Below are 18,164 nucleotides of genomic sequence, written 5' to 3'. Positions count from 1 at the left end.
CAGCTGGTGTCTGAGGCAGGTGAATCCTATATTCCCATGGAGGGAAGGATTGGCTCGGAGCATCTCCGGTCCCAGGAGAGGCAGGGAAAAAGGGGAGGAATCTGCAACCTAAAACCACATCGTCGACCCTCCTGCTCATACCCACAGTTTGAGCTTCAAGGGCCAAAATTGCATCACAGGCAATAGTTACTGAATGCGCTCTCTATTACATTCCTGCTAAATAATAGAATCATTTTAAAGCCAACACACTGGTTTCCCTTTTGTAGAAGGTCATTTGCTTTTTCAGTTTGACTGTAATGTGGTCCAAATGGAACTGATGTGAGGCCGAGAGCAAGTCGAACCTCATTTCACCAAAATAAATCCAACACCTGGATGGCAGAACACGCTCTGCAGCTTTCTTACTCTAAAAGAAAAAAATATTTCAGGTTAAATCCAGGAAGATGCTTGATACCAACTCTACAGGCAGTCAGACACTTCTTGTTTATCGGTGCCCAAATAAAATTTGACATCTTTCATCACAGAGAATTTCTCATGCATATATTCAATGCCAAATGTTTGTGCATTATATAGCCAGCATTACAATATTAGAGTTTACAACTAGAAATTATAATAAAAATCTGTTGCTTCACTTGATGCATCTATTATTAGCACTTTTGTTGTTTTTAGAGATACCATTGTGGCTTTCAGAGTTCACGAGATAACAGTGGGTAAGTAGAGGATGAACCTATCAAGTAGAGGCTCCTTCTTTATATCTAAAGCTTTGAGAATTCTAGCAGAATAGGGCCCCATGCTGGTGTGGGGCCCTTACCAGCAGCTCAGTCTGTTATGCCTTAGGTTGGCTCAGAGATCCGATCTAAGTTTGTCCAGATGCCACAAAAGTTGTGAAATAGCCCTTTACCACCAGCTGAACTCGAGGCCAACTTCATGATTCCATTAGTTGTGGAACAGACCAGAACTGAGTTTAGAAATGGAAAACTGATGGATAACTTATGACTCCCACATCATAAGAGCCACCTTAACACAATGGAAGGTTTGACTACTCCTATGATCCTGGACGTTATATTGTCCATGGTATTGTCTCCTGAAGTGGTTTCCTATGGCAAGCAGGATCAGACTAAATGTGTTTCACAGACCTTAGTAAAAGATGATCCCCGCAAATATGCAAACTGCATGTGGAATACGGAAACAGGGGCACACAGAGCCAGGTTGGACGGATGGGAGATGCGTGACCACTATGTGGTCAGGCCTTCCACACCCCATCATCTGGGGTGTCCAACGCGGGTACAATGGCTGGCTGCTGGACAAAGTCAGGGTCATGCTGATTATATGCATCATAATAAAAAGACATGACATCTGATCAGGACTCCTGGGCATGGCTTCCAAGACACCAGAATGGGACCCAGACAAATGCCTTGAGACCCTCCAAAGTGAGTTACAGTCATTGGGGAAAGAGTGCTGTCTGAGTTACCTGTAACCCTGTGACCCAAGCTCAGATAAGCAGAAGATGAAGGGAGGATGGATGGGTGGAAGCAACATTTAGCCCTTTTATGCCCATTTGAATTACTAATATTTTATACCTGTTAGTTTATGATAGCAGCCATTCCATGTTGCTACTGATGTAATTTCTCAGGACATGTTACATGCTAACTAAACATTTTGTTAGCATGATGTTAGAAATCATGTGACAGGCTGAGGGTAAAGTCTCTAAACATGGCTAACTGAGTAGGCTCTGTCAACAAGAATTGGAGGCTACTTTACATTACCCTACTAGCTTAAAGCTACTCCATTATTAGCATGTTATGCCTGGCCCACAAGAATGCAAAGAAAAACAACAGTTTTAATTTTGTCTGATCCTCTCCTTCTCTCACTTTTTTTAATTGTTGACTTTTGCCCTCAATCTTCATGAGAAGATAAAAGCATAAACACACGATACATTGCTTGTTAATGACAACATTTGTCGTGTTGCACGGGCACGTAGAAACCAGCTCGGCTAATTAAACAAGTTCTCTGCCTGACTATGTGTGCGGCGACGCCGGCATATTATGACAAAAGGCTTTCATTGTCATTTTCATTAGCGCCTTCTAATCATGGTAACCGTGACAAACCCTGAGTTTCTTTAATCATTTTATCAAGGCGACGGGTGCACTTGCTAACAGAGGTGGGGCACCATGAGAAAACACATTTATCACAGTGAATGCTGGTGTGTGTGTGTGTGTGTGTGGGGGTGTGTGTGTGTGTGTGTGTGTGTGTATGTGTGTGTGTGTGTGTGTGTGTGTGTGATTTGAGTTTGTGTCTGCTTAAAAGTTAGCATGTTTGAGGTGCTAAAATGTGTGGCGACGTGTTGCAGCAGGTGGGGGAGGTGTTGAGTCATTTATCACTGTGATAACTGTACATCCAGACTTTGTCCAGCTGTATTAGTATATGCAAGTGGTTCACATGGAATCAGGACACAATCAATACAAGTGATAAATATGATTAAAAGTGATTAATGATGATTAATGAAGCCCTCAGCTCCATTACCTTCTCTCATTAAAAATCACAGCCATCTTACAGCTTCCATCACATAACCCACTGTGCGAGTGCATGTGTGTGTGTGTGTGCAGGCATGAGCAGCTCCTTCCAGGGCCCAATCAAGCAAATCATCAGCTATAGAGCATTTGAATCAATTCAGCTGAAGAAGAACTTCTTGAAAATCAACCGTGCCTTTCACCAAAAACACAAACAGAAATCAGGATGAATGAGCTGGGCTTGCCAATCACACTGATTATACCGACGCAGTATCAGAGCACTGACCTGAGTCTTTTGGAGCTCTCCGCGGCAGCTGGGCCGGGGGTGGACCTGCGCTTGCGGGGGCGGCCGGGCCCCCGGCGAGCGGGGCTACGAGACGTCTCGTCTTTCCTACAAGGAGAGGAGCAACGAAAAGGAAGAGGAGGATGGAGCGAGAGAAAGAGTGATAAAGAGAAAGAGAGGGAGAAAGAGAGAGAGGGGTTGAAAATGCAGCAGAAATCAGGCGGTGGGGGTGGGAACAGGCTGCTTCGGCTGCAGGTCAAAATGCATCCAGTGTGAGAAAGGCAGCAAGTCATGATAAATCAGGATGGGATGCAGCATGAAAGCACAATTGTGAATGTCGGAATGCCCAATTCAGTAAAGACAAGAAAAGTGTGTGTGCATGCATGTGTTTGTGTGTGTTGCTGTGTGTGTGTGTGTGTGTGTGTGTGTGTGTGTGTGTGTGTGTGCGTGTGAGTGTGTTATTCTGCTCACTGGTGGTCGTGTTTCCTCTGTAGTTTGGCCAGCTCTCTCTGTTTCTCTTTGTAGCGGCGCTGTAGCTCAGCCAGCTGGACACGCATGGCCAGCTCCTCCCCTCCCATCGTCTCCATGGAGCCCTTCACTGGGCACACCTGATACACACACACACACACACGCGCACGCACGCACGCACACACACACAAAGCAGAGGAATTTATAATGCTGTGGACAATCCTCAGTCCTACAAGCACTGAATATATAACCAGTGAGTTTTTTTTGGCCTGTGTGTTGATGATGCAGGTTTTAGGGCATCTTTTTTTGTCTTTTTTCTTTTTTTATTTAATTTTTTTACGAGTATCTTCTGGTCTCAAATGCAGATTTCTAGAAGACAGGAAAACATATTTCCAACATGATGTCACTGTAAAAAAAAAGAGTTTCAAAGGAGATTCTTATTTTAAGGCACTATGAAGTGATTCCTGGAGGCATGTCGATGCTTCTTTCCGTGTATTGACTAAACCGGTTTTATTATCCAAATGTTCCGTTTAAACTGGAATCTTCTTTTTTTTTTTATTGACTGTGATATTTGTGACAAAGAGATGAACTGTTCTACTTACACGGAAGTTTTGAATATGCAAAACAATCTGGCATAGTGTGCATTTCACTGATAAAAGTGCCTGGATGATAATGTAGTGGTTCTCTCAGTGCCAGAAGCGCCTGAACAATGGAGCAGCTGGAGCCGCCGCTGGGGGAGCAAACTTCTGTTTCTGCTCCAACAGGAACCCCATCACTCCCAGCAGTCCACAATATAGATTTTTTTGTTGCAAAATCTGTTATTTCTCACTGTACTAATTTTTGACTAGTCATACAAATTTAATATTAGTAATAATTGGCTAATTTCAGTTGTTTCAGTCCAGCTAGCCACATTAAAAGTCGCTCTGCCTCAGTCTGAATTCTTCAGTCGCTGTTCACAGCCAGGGAAACAGAAAATGAGCAGAATCTCAATCAGCTCTTTAAGTGTGGTAACAGTGCTGCATCTCTGCAGGAGGAGCGCAGGCCTGTGATTGGTCTGCCAGCAAAATGCAAACAGATGCAGGTGGTCTCTGTAAACTCTTTAAAATTGACTTATTAATTAGCATATTCAAACTCGGGATCTCCAAAACAATAGGACGGCATCACAGAACTCTGCCGCTTGTTAAATTTTTTTATAGTTTTTTTTTTTTTTTTGCATTATATTAGAAAGAAGCTGCAAAGGCCCCATCGTTGGGAATCGAACCCAGGATGGTGTGGCGCCTGATCAACTTATCAAATTTCTCCATATTAATAGTTCAGTTCATCCAGCTAATGAGTGTTTCTCTTACATGTATTGCAAATATGTTTCACACAGTGTATACTATTCCATTAGTAAGATGGGATATTTTTAGAGTATTGGTGTTATTTTTTACCGTGGCCCTTTAAATTTAAGCAGACTGCCATGTTTTGGTATTTTTGCTGATGTTCTCCAAATTAGGTGATGAGATATTCATTTATAATTGAACCTTGCTTTTAACCTCTTCACCTGCCTGATCTGGTTCTTGGTCTTTGTGATGCTCTTCATTCACTAATGACTCACCAGTAATCTAAAGCCTTTACAGAATAACTGGATTTATACTGAGATATTAATTTGTTTGTGGACATCAGAGTGAAGAGGGGTGAATAAAAAAAAATGCACAAAACCATGTCCATATTTTTTGTTGTTTTTTTTCCAAATGCAAGTAAGATTATCACAAAATAAGAAAACACAAAACAACAACAACAAAAAAAACAAGTGAATCATTTGTTTGGAATAGGCCAATTAGATAAAATCCTAAAAAGACAAAGATGAAACGCCACACGATCCGTGCTCTGTTTGTCAAAAACAAGGCCCGTTTCTATTGTTTGACTCAGCAGCAACCCACAATTTAGTATGAATGATTCATGCTTCTGAAAACAGACGTTCTCCGAAGGCCTCACCGGCTCGTGCCGAGGCGTCCAGCTGCACTTCCGGCGCAGGTTTAGCCTCTTCCTGATTGGACACTGCCCGTCGGACTCAGCGTCCATGGTGCCGCCGCCCATCTCCAGAGCCCGGGCTGCCGCCAGCGTCGCCAGACTGTGAAGGTCAAAGGTCAGCGTCTCCTCACCTGTGCGAGAGATGGATGGTTTCAGTTCAGACACAAGCGCCTCGTTGTAAAACACGGTGAGCGCTCAGCGGATTTATTTTTCTTAGAGCTGTGAAACTGCGCCCTGAAAAGTGGTGATATTTATGATATTAGCTGTGTAGTTTATTTGATGTATACTTGTGTTCCTGCCTAATCGTACACACAAACACAGGCGCACGCACATCTAGAGGGGAGTAATGGTGGAGGTGAGGGGGCCGGGGGAGGGGGCTCTCTACATCTGTCACTGTCATTAACTCTGTCATTGTCACCGCAGCAGCAGATAAAACAGAATATTCATGAGGAGGTTCACATACACAAACCTGTGCAAACACAACATACTCATTCGGAACACACACAGTTTTCGCTGAGCTCCGCAGACACGAAGCTGCACGAGCGTATGTACGTGTGGGAGAAATGGAGAGAAGGAGAGCAGCGGGTGGCGGGAGCAAGAAGAGGAGGAAGGAGGAAGGACTGTAGCGTGGTGAGAAAAAAGCAGGGAGGGGGTGAGGACTGAAGGGGAGGAGAAGCAATAAGAGGCAAAGTGTTTATTGAGCTATCTATTTATTCTCCTACATCTTCTCATTATGGACATGGACAGAATCCAATTTTCCCTCCGAGGAGAAAGACGAGGAGAGGAGAGAGGTTCCGCTGGATCACTCGCAGGCTGCGAGCGAGGGAGCAGCAAGACCTGCCCAGCTGACACCTGACATTATTAAAACTTGCGCGCGCGCGCTTCATAGCAGGATACGGCGGCTAGGGGGAAGGCGGGAAACAAGAGGAGCGCGAGGAGGCCTTCACTGGGCACACCTGGGCTGCCGGCCGTGTCCCGTCCCGGCTCGCAGAGGTCAATGTCTCGTGTGTCAAGCTCCACAGAGCCAATGGTACGCTCCGGTTACCCTGACAGGATGACATCACCGCTGACATCACCACTCCTGGTGTAGTATTATGGAGGATGGCCGCAATCAATACTACCTTCCACTCACCCACACACGCCCTCTCCCCCCCCACACACACACACAGTAATAACACCATGGTGTGTCACTAACAGAGTTGAGGGCTGTAATAGGAGGCAGCTCGGGGGATTTGACATGGAAAAAAAACAAAAAAAAAAACAGCAAAATGTTCTGAGTGTGGGTGAGCATTGGTGACTGGAGTTTACTCTGGCTGTATGGACTAATGCAGTTCCCCCCACCTGTTGCTGTGCACTGCTTGGCTAGCTGCCTGAAAAAAACATCTACTCAAAAATTCACTTGATTTTATTAAAATAGAATAGAAATTCCTTTTTTGTCCCACAGAGGGGAAATTATTCTGCTTCAACATGACAGCTAATCAAAGCAAGTATGCTCACACAAAGATAGAATATAAAATATAGAAAAACACAGTAAAGAATAAAATAATGTAAAGCAAGGGGCAAATTTTCAATGAATGCAATGCAATTATTTTAAAAAATCCGTTTCTAAGGGTTGTGGAACTGCACAGGTTAATTTAAAAATGTTCAAAATGTGTGTCTACTTGGGCATAAAAAACAACAGATAAGTAACAATACAACTTTGCATCAAAAGACATGCGCAGATACCACCAGAAATGTTATTTAGAAATGAGTAAAAACTGTACAAATATCAGTGAGTTGTTGGGAGGAGATATCATTATAAAAGTAACAGCTGGGAGGTCTGATCGTTTCCATTACAAATATGCACAAATATTTGTTGATATTCTGCTAATGTAAAAAAACAACAACACTATTTTGCAATTGCAGTTTTTCTAATAAACAACAAATGCAATTAAAATCACACGTGAATAAGCTTGTTTACGCAATAAGTCATTGAAAAACGTTCTGCGCTGTGATCCTCATACCACTTCCTGTCTTCTTTGTTGTTTCTGCCAGTAGTAACATCCAGTTGTTGATCACGTGACTCATGTGATGTGAGTCACCATTCTTGATACAGCCAATAAACCACCTCATTCTAGCACTGAAACTTTACCTCAAAATATGAAAAAATTATAGAAATTGCTGTGTTTTCATTAAGCAAATTTACTTTTGAAATATCAAATTGCACAATTTTAAAGTTAATGGAAACGCAGCTTGTGATGATGCTTAGAGCAGCTCTGCAGTTCAGTATCAACATCATGCATGGAATTAAAACTATTAAAACTGCAGCTGGCATGCTGCAAGCAGCATATCCACCAGGTGTTGGCTAATTACCGGAAATAAAGAAAAAAAAATACTGTTCCTACTGTTCAAAGTGCTCTTAAGGAGTTGCTGGAGAAAATGCAGGAGTGACGATATTTTTCTGTGACTTTACAAAGCATAAAGCATCACAAGCTGGCCGATCACTTACAAAAAAAAATCTTTGAAAAATGTTTTCTGGCATTTAGTAAACAGAAATCATTTTGGTAATTGTAGCTAACCTAAAATGAGAGCTTTTGGTCTGATTTCATGTCAGTAAAAATGTGAATGTATCTTCTTAATTGATGTTATGTTGCCAACAATTGTGCTGTTAGTAACATAAAAACTGCAGGCTGTGCCCACCAGTGAGTATCAGATTGTGTTTTTCCATAAAGAACAGAACAAATAGGTCTAATATTTTGTGCTATTAGCACAAAGAGTCACTGAATTTAGAGGGTGATAATTATAGTCGTAAAAAAAACTAAGCAGGAGCACTGAAAAAAAGAGAATGGAACTTTAAAAATAATGTGCTTAATTTGTCACATGTAATCAGATTTACTTCATCAGACTTTATTTACATTTGCTTAGCATGACAACTTAATAAACTTAATATATCTAATTGGATAACCTTAATTTGATTACTTGTAACAAATTAACAACATTTTTTAAAAGTTGGATAACCTGTTTTCCTTTTTCATTAAGCGGGAGTAAAAAAAGTTTTTTCCATTTGAAATAAAACCTTTGTGTTATTAAGTTTTAAAGTTTTGATTCAGTACCATGTAACTGTGTCACTGTTCAGGATGCTTTGTTCAAATGTAATTTATATGTGAAAGAAAATTTGGAAAGTGTGACACTGACAGATTTTTAAAGTTTAACTCTAGGTGTGTTGATTCTTTCAAACGGTTTTGCTGAATTGTCGATCCGTAGTTGGGATCTTTGGTAAAAAGCTGAGATATCCATCATAACCTCGTCTGTCTGGGATCGATTTCCCCTCCCAATCGCGTCCACAGCGACACGAACCCCACCAGCTGTATTAATAACATTCTCAGCAATGAGAGCAGAGCTGCTTTTTAAGTAAAACGCACTGGGATCTGGTGTTTTCCACGCCCCGGATGGGACTGACTTATTGATTTCACACCTATTACACATGCTAAGCACGCGCACGCACATGTAAACAAATGCACACTCCCACAGCCTGTATCTCTCTTTGCAGCAGCTGAGCGACTTATGATTTTTACACTTATTAATTCCGTCAACAAGGCTTGCAGAGGCAGGATTTACACACAAGATTACATTGGTTTTATATTTAAAAAAAAAAGAAGACGCGAGTGAGAGGGAAAAAATAACAAAGGAGGAGGAGGAGAGGCAGGAGGAGGCAGTCTGGTTGAGAGACACAGGGACTCTGACGGAGGAGAGCAGGGATTCATCTGGGATTACTTAACAGCTTAGCCACATACACCGGTGTGTGCACGGCATGCATACAACACACACACAAGCACAGATGCTGGCATAAATAAAAACACTTTCTCTCAGAGGGACGAGAGGAAAATAGGAGCGCTTACAGGAGAAGTGTTTTAAAGGAAAGGGTCTAATTAGCAAAGCAAGACGACAGAGCCTGAGGGACACATTGGGCTGAGAGTCTGTGCATGTGTGTCCTGGATCGTGTCTGAAGCTTAGCTTGTTTGCCCATCTCTGTGTTCCCTTAAAACACACACACACTACTCAACACACACACACACACACACACACGCACACACACACACACACTTACTCCCCAAGGGGGTAAATGTGGTTCTATGGGAAGCAGCTGAGAGTGGGAGCGAAAAGGAAGGAAACAGGACAGTTAGAGAAACATTTTTGAGGGTTTGTGTGTGACATTATAGACATCTGGATTTCACACATGTGCATTTCACACGTCTCCCAGGTCACCTTTTGTTTTGGGTTTGCGTAAGTTATTTTTCTTCTTCCTTGATGTAATTTTCTGGCCTCAAAGAGCTAGTTTGGAACGAAGTAATGTCTGCAGGTTAACAGTTCATTTATCTGAAGCAGTCATATTGATGTCATATCCTTTAGCTGATTTTAGCTATTTAAAACAAGTCAAAGTGTAAATGTTCACATTCAGATTGGCAGGTATGCAGTCAGTTTTTGGGTTGTTTCTGTCTTCTCAGCTAAACAACATTAGTGTTGCCACACAAACGAACGTGTTCTGAGGCCACCGTCTGGATCAAGTCACTAGATTAGTCACCACTTTTTACCATTTATCATTTATAGCTTGTCAATACACTCTAAGTCCGCCAACAGGGAAGGAAACTGTTGGATTTTTTCCAGTGGCATTAAAGATGGTACATCCTGTTCCTTTTTAAGCCTCACCGTTATTTAGAGATTATCACGAGTCACAGCTGATCAAGGATGGATTGCTACAGTTAGCGGTCTCAGCACATGTAATTTTGTCTACTAATAGAGTTAAGCTGATGAAATAGTGACATTCTAACAACAGTCTGTGAATCTTCCATCATCGCGTTCCTGTGGTCCTAATGAGATGCCAGAGACAGCATACAGTGTTTTGTTGTGGAACGGTGTTGGTCACCCCTGCATTTCGTCCTTCCATTCCTCCTAAGCTAGTTATCAATCTATTAGCAGCTGCAGACTGCAGGCTACCACTAATTTATTGCAAATTTTATGCAAAAATGTCAAAAAAAATATTTGGTTTTATTGACTTCTATCCCTCACTTATATGTGTCAGTATTTCTTACTACACTTCTGCCTCAGCCTTACCTGATGTCAAGTTATTCTTTTTGATCAATATGGTGAGTAACAAAAATTAAAGTTTCCTAACAATAAAAATGTTTGTGTGTCAAATCTGTTATTTTTTTCTCATCTTTTTTCTTTTATGTGCATTTTTAAAAGGGACTTATTGAGGAAAAAATAATACAATTTCTTGCAAATATTGCTGAAGTAACAATATAAAATCTGTTTTTCACTGCAGAAAAAAATCACAAAAACATTCAGAAAATCTTGGAGGGACTTTCCTGAGATAGACCTAAACCTTACAAAAAAACATCTGTTTGGTCATTTTGCACCGTTGAATTAACTCCCATCCAAACCTACATTCCCCCAAAGGACTGGTGGGAGAAGAAAATTACATCATCACTGAGGTGATATCTTATGTTTTTATGTCTTTCAATACAATCTGTATGCCTATAAATAAACTTCCCAAAGCTGAAACAAAGGTCCCCATAGGACTAAGTGTTAGCCTCTCATCGTTCTCATGATCTCTTCACTTCAGTGCAGACACACATAGATATGACATCTGTCTGCTAGTGATAATTTTAAGGTCTCAAATATGAAGTGAAAACAGTTTAAGAATGGCAGTTAAAAGTTCTTCTCACCTTCTTCCTCCTTCTCTTTGAACTCCCTGCTCCTTCGCTTGATCTCCAGCTCAGCTAGTTCCCCCAGTATTTCCATACCATGGTGAGAAGAAGGAGATGGGCTCTGAACTACTGGTGCCGGCGGGTACAAGGCATCTCTGGTGGCACACAGAGCCGCAGCAATCAAGAGCTCCAAGCTCCACATGTAAGCCCCTTCCAGCTGGGCTGTTGTTGTCAGAATGGAAGAGGGGAGCGGGTCAGCAGAGGGGGAAACAACAGAATATTCTACCAATTCCTCATCTGGACTTTTCCCACTCCCATCTTCTTCCTCTTCCTTATCCTCAACCACCTCTACGTTCTCTTCCTCATTGTACTGATCCTTCTCTGGCTCCCCGTTTGCAGGCTCTACAGGCATAGAGACAGTACATTCAGCTGGTTCAGGCTCTGTTTTCTCATTCTCCCCCATGTCATCCTCTTTGATGCACTCCCAATCATCTCCCTGCTCTTTGGACATCTGAGGCTCTGTTAGGCCACCCAAAAGAACATCCACTTTCAGGGTTTTGCCTGCTGGGCATAATGGTTCAGGAACTGGAGCTTGGAAAGGGCATGACGGTGATCCGGAAAGAGCGCTCTGGAGTTCAGAGACAGAGCATCCTTTTGATTCATTCTCGGACTCCATCGCCTTGCAGTCTGTTATATTCTCTTCTTCCCTTACTCGCTCTTTGGTGAGAGGCTGGATGGTGCATTGTTTAGAGAAAGACTTGGTTTCAGACGCTGTTGGCTGTTCTTCCAACAAAGGTTGCTCTGCCGCTCGCGCTTCAGGAGGCGAAGGCCCTGCCTTGTAACCCATGGAAACTGGAGAGAAGCTATATACAGGTGGCAAGTCTGGTGGAAACAAAGTGAGAGCAAAAGTCAAAGTTTGACATAAAACTAAAAGTAGTTCTACATGTCAGAAATCTGACGTAAGACACATAAAAATGTACAGAAGTAAACTCTGGCCTGGCTTCTATGCCTTAACTTCATTGGCATTCTGTTCAGGCAGACAAGATGAAGCATGTGATTACAGTTGACATAGTACATTAACATCGAGGTGCAGAAAACACTGAGTGTGTTGGTGTATATTAAATATACAGAATGCATGCATGTGTGTAGAAGTGTGAGTTTATAGATCTACGTTGGATATTGATGACACCCTGCTGTTTTCCTATGATTGCTGCGGCAGCCCTGTCACCTCACTCTCATTTTATTGATGATATCCCTCCACCCCCTGACAACACAGCCAGATGAATGTGTATCCTTCCACCTGTACTTTTCCAAGGACCCCTGAAGGATAAGAAGGCTTTGTCTGAAGATATCGCTGACCTTCCTCTTGTGATACACGTGTGCGCCTGGCAGGTTGCGCTCATGCAACACAAAGAGTGTCCATATGCTTTCTTTGACCTTAATGGCTGGCCTGCCTATCGTCTTTCTTTAGCTTTCACAAATACACTCAAGGACATATGAAGCAAAGGCCCGGCTTCAAATAATTTTTGCTAAACTAAAAGGAAACCATGTTTTAAAGATATACACCATGTTTTAGCAACCCTGCCTGTTTTTTCTATCTCAATCTCTCAATTTTCTGTTAACCCACCTGGCTCTAAGGACTGAGGGTAGTCCTGAGGTGGTTGCCCTTCTCCTCTGTCGCTGACTCTCTCCAGTGCTTTGGAAAGGTGTGAAGGGGCAGGGCTGAGGGCCGGAGATCGTGGCGCTGCCGCCGCTGGGCTCGGGGTCGGAGTCAGGGGATTTGGCGGGTGTGTCAAACGCGATGATGGCGAGTGGTAGCAGGGTGACTGCCGACTACCTGGACACAGCCCCGGAGACGGTGTGGAGGTCTTAGGCAGAGGAGGGGTGTGAGAGAAGGGTTTTGCTGCATGGGTGGAGGCAGAGGATGAGGAAGAAGATGGAGTTCTGGAAGTCGGAGATCCATTTGGCGAGTCGTCTATTGTGATTGTATCATGTTTTCTCTTTTAAAAAAAGGAAATGAAAAAGATTGGTGGTGCAAGAATTCTTGGAAACATGGAAATTCAAGTTTATTCTAGTTAGTTCAAGGATTACTTTTTGCAAAAGGATCTGGTTGCAATACTAAGCAATATCATCACTATTATAATATGCTTTCCTTATATTGTGCAGCCCTACATCCTATACTATCAACAAATACTTTACTGTGTTCCAATCCTAACTCCCTGAAAGAGGAAGTTGGCTCCGTGGATCAGCTTACAAGATTCCGACTTGTTCTGAATCTCATTACTTGAAGGCCAAACTTACTTGTCCTAAGGGGAGTCGCTGCATGTGTTCCATAGCTCGCTGCTGTTGCTGGTGGTGCTGATGCTGCAGGGCGTACAGATCCTGCTGTTGTAGGAACGAGGGGCGCGAGTAGACTGGGTGGGGCTGCAGGTGAGGGGGAGCTCCTCTGGCTCCATACATCGAAGGCCAGAGACCTGACTGCTCCAGAACATCTAGAGGAAGAACCAAAGGAGAAGATTGGACTTTACTGAGACCTTTGCTGAGATAGATTGAGAATGTTAACAAACTTAGATTACTTAGAACTACATATAAGCAGCAATATTTTGCAATGAATTTGTCAGCTCACAAGATGAGTTGATAAATTCTAACATTTTTATGAAATGAGAAATGAGGTCTGGTGGGAAAAAAATAGTTATCCCCATTTTTTGTTGTCATAAATAGAGCCAAGGTTTCAATTACAATTACCAATCTGTAATCAGCATGGAATAATTGGGTCCAGATTTGATTAACACTATGTTTTGCTTAATGTAATCCAGTTCTAAATGCTAAAATGCCTGAAAAATGTTTATTTTTGTGTTTTCATAGGTAGAATAAAAGTTTCACGATTCTCACAGTGTGTTATAAAAATTAAGTCCAGATGCATGTTGGGTACCCAACTGTAGTAATGTTCTTGTCCATCAACAACGTTTGTTTCATCTACAGATAATCCAAAAACAGTCTTTATTATCTCACTCCATTAACAATACAGGCCAACATTTTTTCTAGTCTCAAACATAGACACTGAGATACAAGCTTAAAAAAACATGGCTTTATATTTTGGGCTTATATTATCCTACACTTACTTCACCAGCTAAAGCTACATCCTGACAGCCAGTAGATAGTGCTTCATTTTAACAAGAACATTTTTGAGGTTTTAATATTATGTGATCTTGTCACGCCCCCTAATTTCACCCAGATTTTCTTTTTCCTAGGACACGATACTTTTTGCTGGGAAACCTGCAGGCTTTCACCCAAAGACACACACACACGCATCCCCTCCTTGGCTGGCTTGTCGCTGGGAACCTTTGTTCTGTGAGATTAGCCTGAGTGGGCTAATGTTTCCCAGGGGAAGGGTTCAGTGGATGCACTTCCCCTCTCTGCAGGAACTCTCACAGAGCGAGTCAAGGGAGGCGGGAGATAATTAAATTTCACAGCCTGTTTGCAAAGCATCATCCACACACACACACCCACACACACACACACACACACACACACACACACACACACACACACACACAGTATTTATTTCTATCTTCACAAGGACTTCCATCCATTTTTTTATTCATTTCTATACCATAACTGTAAATGTATCGCTGTCCCTATCCATCACCAGTAAATGCCCAACCCTAAACCAAACCTAAACTCAATTCACATCTTAGTCTTAAACATAACCCCTAAACTCAAAACAGCACTTCTTATGTGGGCCTGTGCTTTTGGCTCTAAAAGGAGCAGTGGTCCTCATAACGTTGTATTTGTTGGGAAAATGGGACTTACAAGTTAAGAAATGCTAAAACACACACACACACACACACACACACACACACACACACACACACACACACACACACACTGAGATATGCAAAAACAAAACAAACAAAAAAAACTGTAACATGTTGCTTTAGACATTAACATGACTTTTAACATGCACACAGTCTAAGCACCTCTACACTCTACCACAAGAGGGATGAAACGCCAGTTCAAATGGTTTGCATAATGTTAGGCACATGCAGAGGGGGCAATGGAATAGCCGCTCCCATTAACAAAGCAATAAAACATTGTCCCACTGACAGAGGGGCTTAGTTGAGCATTATATTATGATTAGCCAGTGATACTAAAACTCAGAGAGAGGACTGGCAGCAGCAGCATCCATTGTACAAATGAGAAGAAAGCAGGAGGCAGCAAGGCAGTAAGCCTGGGTACACAACAATCATTATGCATACTGTTGTTGCTGTGAAAGTCTGCTTTTCATACCGAGAGGATGATGAGGCCCTGGTTCTGTAGGAAGAACCACAAGAGGGGAGTTAGGATCTTGGCTGAGGGACCCCAAGACTGGCTGTAGAGGGTTGGCAAGACCTGGTGGGAAGCTGGGGCTCATCCCCACATGGCTCAGACCTGAAACAGGAAGGGGGTAAGGGAGTCCACACAGCTCTGTTAAATCACAGAAACTCTGATCCATTAATACATCCTTGTAACCTTTTCACACTTTGTCATGTTGCTTCAAACACAATGTATTTTATTTGGATTTTATGTGCTGGAACATCGCAAAATATTGCACAAAATTTCAAAATGTTTATAAATAAATTTAAAAAAATGGAATGCTATTATATTTCTTATTAATTAAGATTATTACATATACTTTTTTAATTTAAAAAGTAAATAAGGGAAAAGGAAAAAACATGAACTTCAACAATAAGCCATCATTTAAAATGGAAACATCAAAATCAAGTGTGAAATGGCTGGAGGCTCTGTTCATTCTCACCGTATGAAGGGCCCATCCAGAGGGAGGGACTTCCTGTCCTCTGCATCCAGTGGCGGTGAGCTGGGTGAGCATGTGCAACAGGGTCCCCTAATTGGCTTGCTCCACCGGGGACAAGGAGGTGAGGGGTCAGGTCACCGTGGCAGCTACTGGATGGGTGGATCCGAGCGAACTCCATGCAGTCCTTGTTTTCCCTGCAATGGCGTTAGGCGAGGTGAACTTTGTCATTATGTTGATTATCCCTCTTATTGTCATCACCATCATCACCATTATTATGATCATTATCTTCATCCGTGTCATCTTCATTACCTCTACCACCATTATAATCATGAAGAAAAGGAAATGTGACGGCAACTGGAACAGCCATCATCTTGTGCCTGGTCTATGACTACTCATTATATGTTTTCTTCCCTTAATATGACTACATAATAAGAGCCTGATACTTCAGAGACATCCGTATTAGTCCCTGTAACATTAATGCACTACATCTCATCTTCAGGAGAAAGAGAGAGATGTGAAGTAAGAGAGCGAGGAGGTACAGAAAAACCACATCAAAGGGTGAGAGGAGTAAATGGAGTGAGGGGCTGAGAGAAAAGAGGAGCAGGGCTTCAGACTGGCAGAAAGAAGCGAGGAAAATAAAAGAAGTGCAGCTTATCAGATGAGAGGAAAACTGAATAGATGCTACCTTTGTGTGCGTGCACGCACGTGTGTGTGTGTGTGTGTGTGTGTGTGTGTGTGTGTGTGTGTGTGTGTGTGTGTGTGTGTGTGTGTGTGTGTGTGTGTGTGTGTGTGTGTGCTTGTATTTGTGACTCTACCTGATGACCAGTTCTCTATCTCTGTCGTGGTGATGAAGACCAATCTGGTCCTCTGACATCCTCTTCCTCTCCTCCAACTCCCGACCAAGAGGATACACAGTGCGCGATACTCCTGAGTTACCAAGACAACAGGACAAACATGCTCACTATTTTCCAGAACCTGTGCTACGTGCACACAGGATATCAGAGATGGTGCTTTTCTTTCTGCATGGTGAGTTCATGCAGAAGCAGTCGAGTGTGTCTTGCTTCTTATATTTCTTATATTTTGGCTAGCAACAAAAAAAACAGTAATTACCAAAATGGACGAAACAATAATAAAAGCAGTATATGGTGTCTTACCTTTCAGGCTGGGCAGCACCCGGCCCTGTCTGCTATTTCCAGGAGTGCTGTCTGGAGAACGATGGGGGGGCCTGGCTACAGCGACAGCAATACCCACCGGAGGCTGTCGGACCTCCCCCTCTCCGACTTCTCCGGCCTCCTTTGCACCCCTGTCAGTCTTTTCACCCTCGTTAGTGGAGCCACGGCGAGAAGGGAGAGATTGTTTGGAGGGGTCTTGCAGGGAAGTGTTGCTTTTAGCTCCTCCTCTGTCGGTCCTCTCTGATCTCTCCCCACTCTTGTTAAGGCAGCCCAGACCTCCAAAGGGGCTCCGCTGTGGCAGTAACAAAGGTTGCTGAGAGCTGTAGTTCATAAGGTTCTTCATGGCACCTCCCTCACCATCAGTTGTGTGTGGCAAGGAATGGGACAGCGGAGGAGGCTGTTTACTAACTGATCCAAGATGACTACCTTTTCTCTGGTCTTCTTGCTGGCTCCCCAGAGCTCCCCATGAAGATGCTGCCTGACTTCCATCCCTTAACTGCTCCTCTGTGGCTGCAGTCTGGTTGTTGTGCTGCTGATGTCGTATCCTTGCAACCTTTTGTCCTTCCCTCTGAATTCCAAGTCCAGATCCCACTTTTCCATCTGGACTTGAGAGAGAACAGTCCCTTAGTGAGGAAGTGCCAGAATCAGAACTGGACTTGGCTTGTGGGAGATGATGGCAAATCTCATTTGCAACATCAGCATCTTTAAAAGAGAGATTTGTTTCTAAGCTGCAGGACCGAAGTTCAGGTTGAGAAATTCTGTTGGAGCCAGGTTTGTTGAAGTGATGTGTCTGCTGATTCCAATCAGGAGGTTTGTCAGCTTTGCCATATCCCATCTGCTGTAGGTGGGGCTGGGATTTGTCCTTCTTCTGGCAGCTACTAAGGCGGCTGGGATGGTGAGGGGGACTTTCATGGGATCCCTCTACGGTTTTTTCGTCTTTTCTCGCCCCTCCGCTTACTCCATGGCAGTCAGGGGTGGACATGTCCCCTTGTGATCCAACCGAGGGCACATAAGTTGAGCCATTGACCTTTGCTTCCCTGCTGGATCCTCCAGGGCTGGATGTGGGCTCTTTTGAAGGTGTAAGTGTTAGAGGTGGGGGAGGACAGTAAAACTCAGGATGCGGGTGGTGATTTGCAGGGTGTAGCCACCCTCCAGATACTGTGGAGCCTATGTGTAAGGTATGAGGTGGTGGTGGAGGTGGTGGTGGTGGTGCAGGGGGTGGAGGCATGGAGTAGGAAG

General features: G+C 43.2%; 1 protein-coding gene across 1 annotated transcript in view; it reads right to left on the bottom strand.

Annotated features, from left to right (window-relative positions):
* Window positions 1-18,164, bottom strand: part of bahcc1b (BAH domain and coiled-coil containing 1b) — a 68,994-nt gene that overhangs the window by 15,938 nt on the left and 34,892 nt on the right. The window contains exons 5-14 of the mRNA XM_015000344.2: window positions 16,908-18,164; window positions 16,569-16,680; window positions 15,757-15,947; window positions 15,249-15,389; window positions 13,260-13,450; window positions 12,586-12,958; window positions 10,977-11,840; window positions 5,236-5,402; window positions 3,262-3,398; window positions 2,794-2,898 (exon numbers count right to left, since the gene is read on the bottom strand). The exon at window positions 16,908-18,164 is cut by the window's right edge and continues 687 nt beyond it. Coding sequence (XP_014855830.2) covers window positions 2,794-2,898; window positions 3,262-3,398; window positions 5,236-5,402; window positions 10,977-11,840; window positions 12,586-12,958; window positions 13,260-13,450; window positions 15,249-15,389; window positions 15,757-15,947; window positions 16,569-16,680; window positions 16,908-18,164 — 3,538 coding nt within the window. The remainder of the gene's footprint in view (window positions 1-2,793; window positions 2,899-3,261; window positions 3,399-5,235; window positions 5,403-10,976; window positions 11,841-12,585; window positions 12,959-13,259; window positions 13,451-15,248; window positions 15,390-15,756; window positions 15,948-16,568; window positions 16,681-16,907) is intronic.

The sequence above is a fragment of the Poecilia mexicana genome, unplaced genomic scaffold (genome assembly GCF_051168715.1).
Source record: "Poecilia mexicana isolate PSO_F unplaced genomic scaffold, ASM5116871v1 scaffold_19, whole genome shotgun sequence".
Lineage (NCBI taxonomy): Eukaryota > Metazoa > Chordata > Actinopteri > Cyprinodontiformes > Poeciliidae > Poecilia > Poecilia mexicana.
The sequence above is the reverse complement of the archived record's forward strand: the minus strand, read 5'-3'. Positions and strand labels throughout refer to the sequence as shown.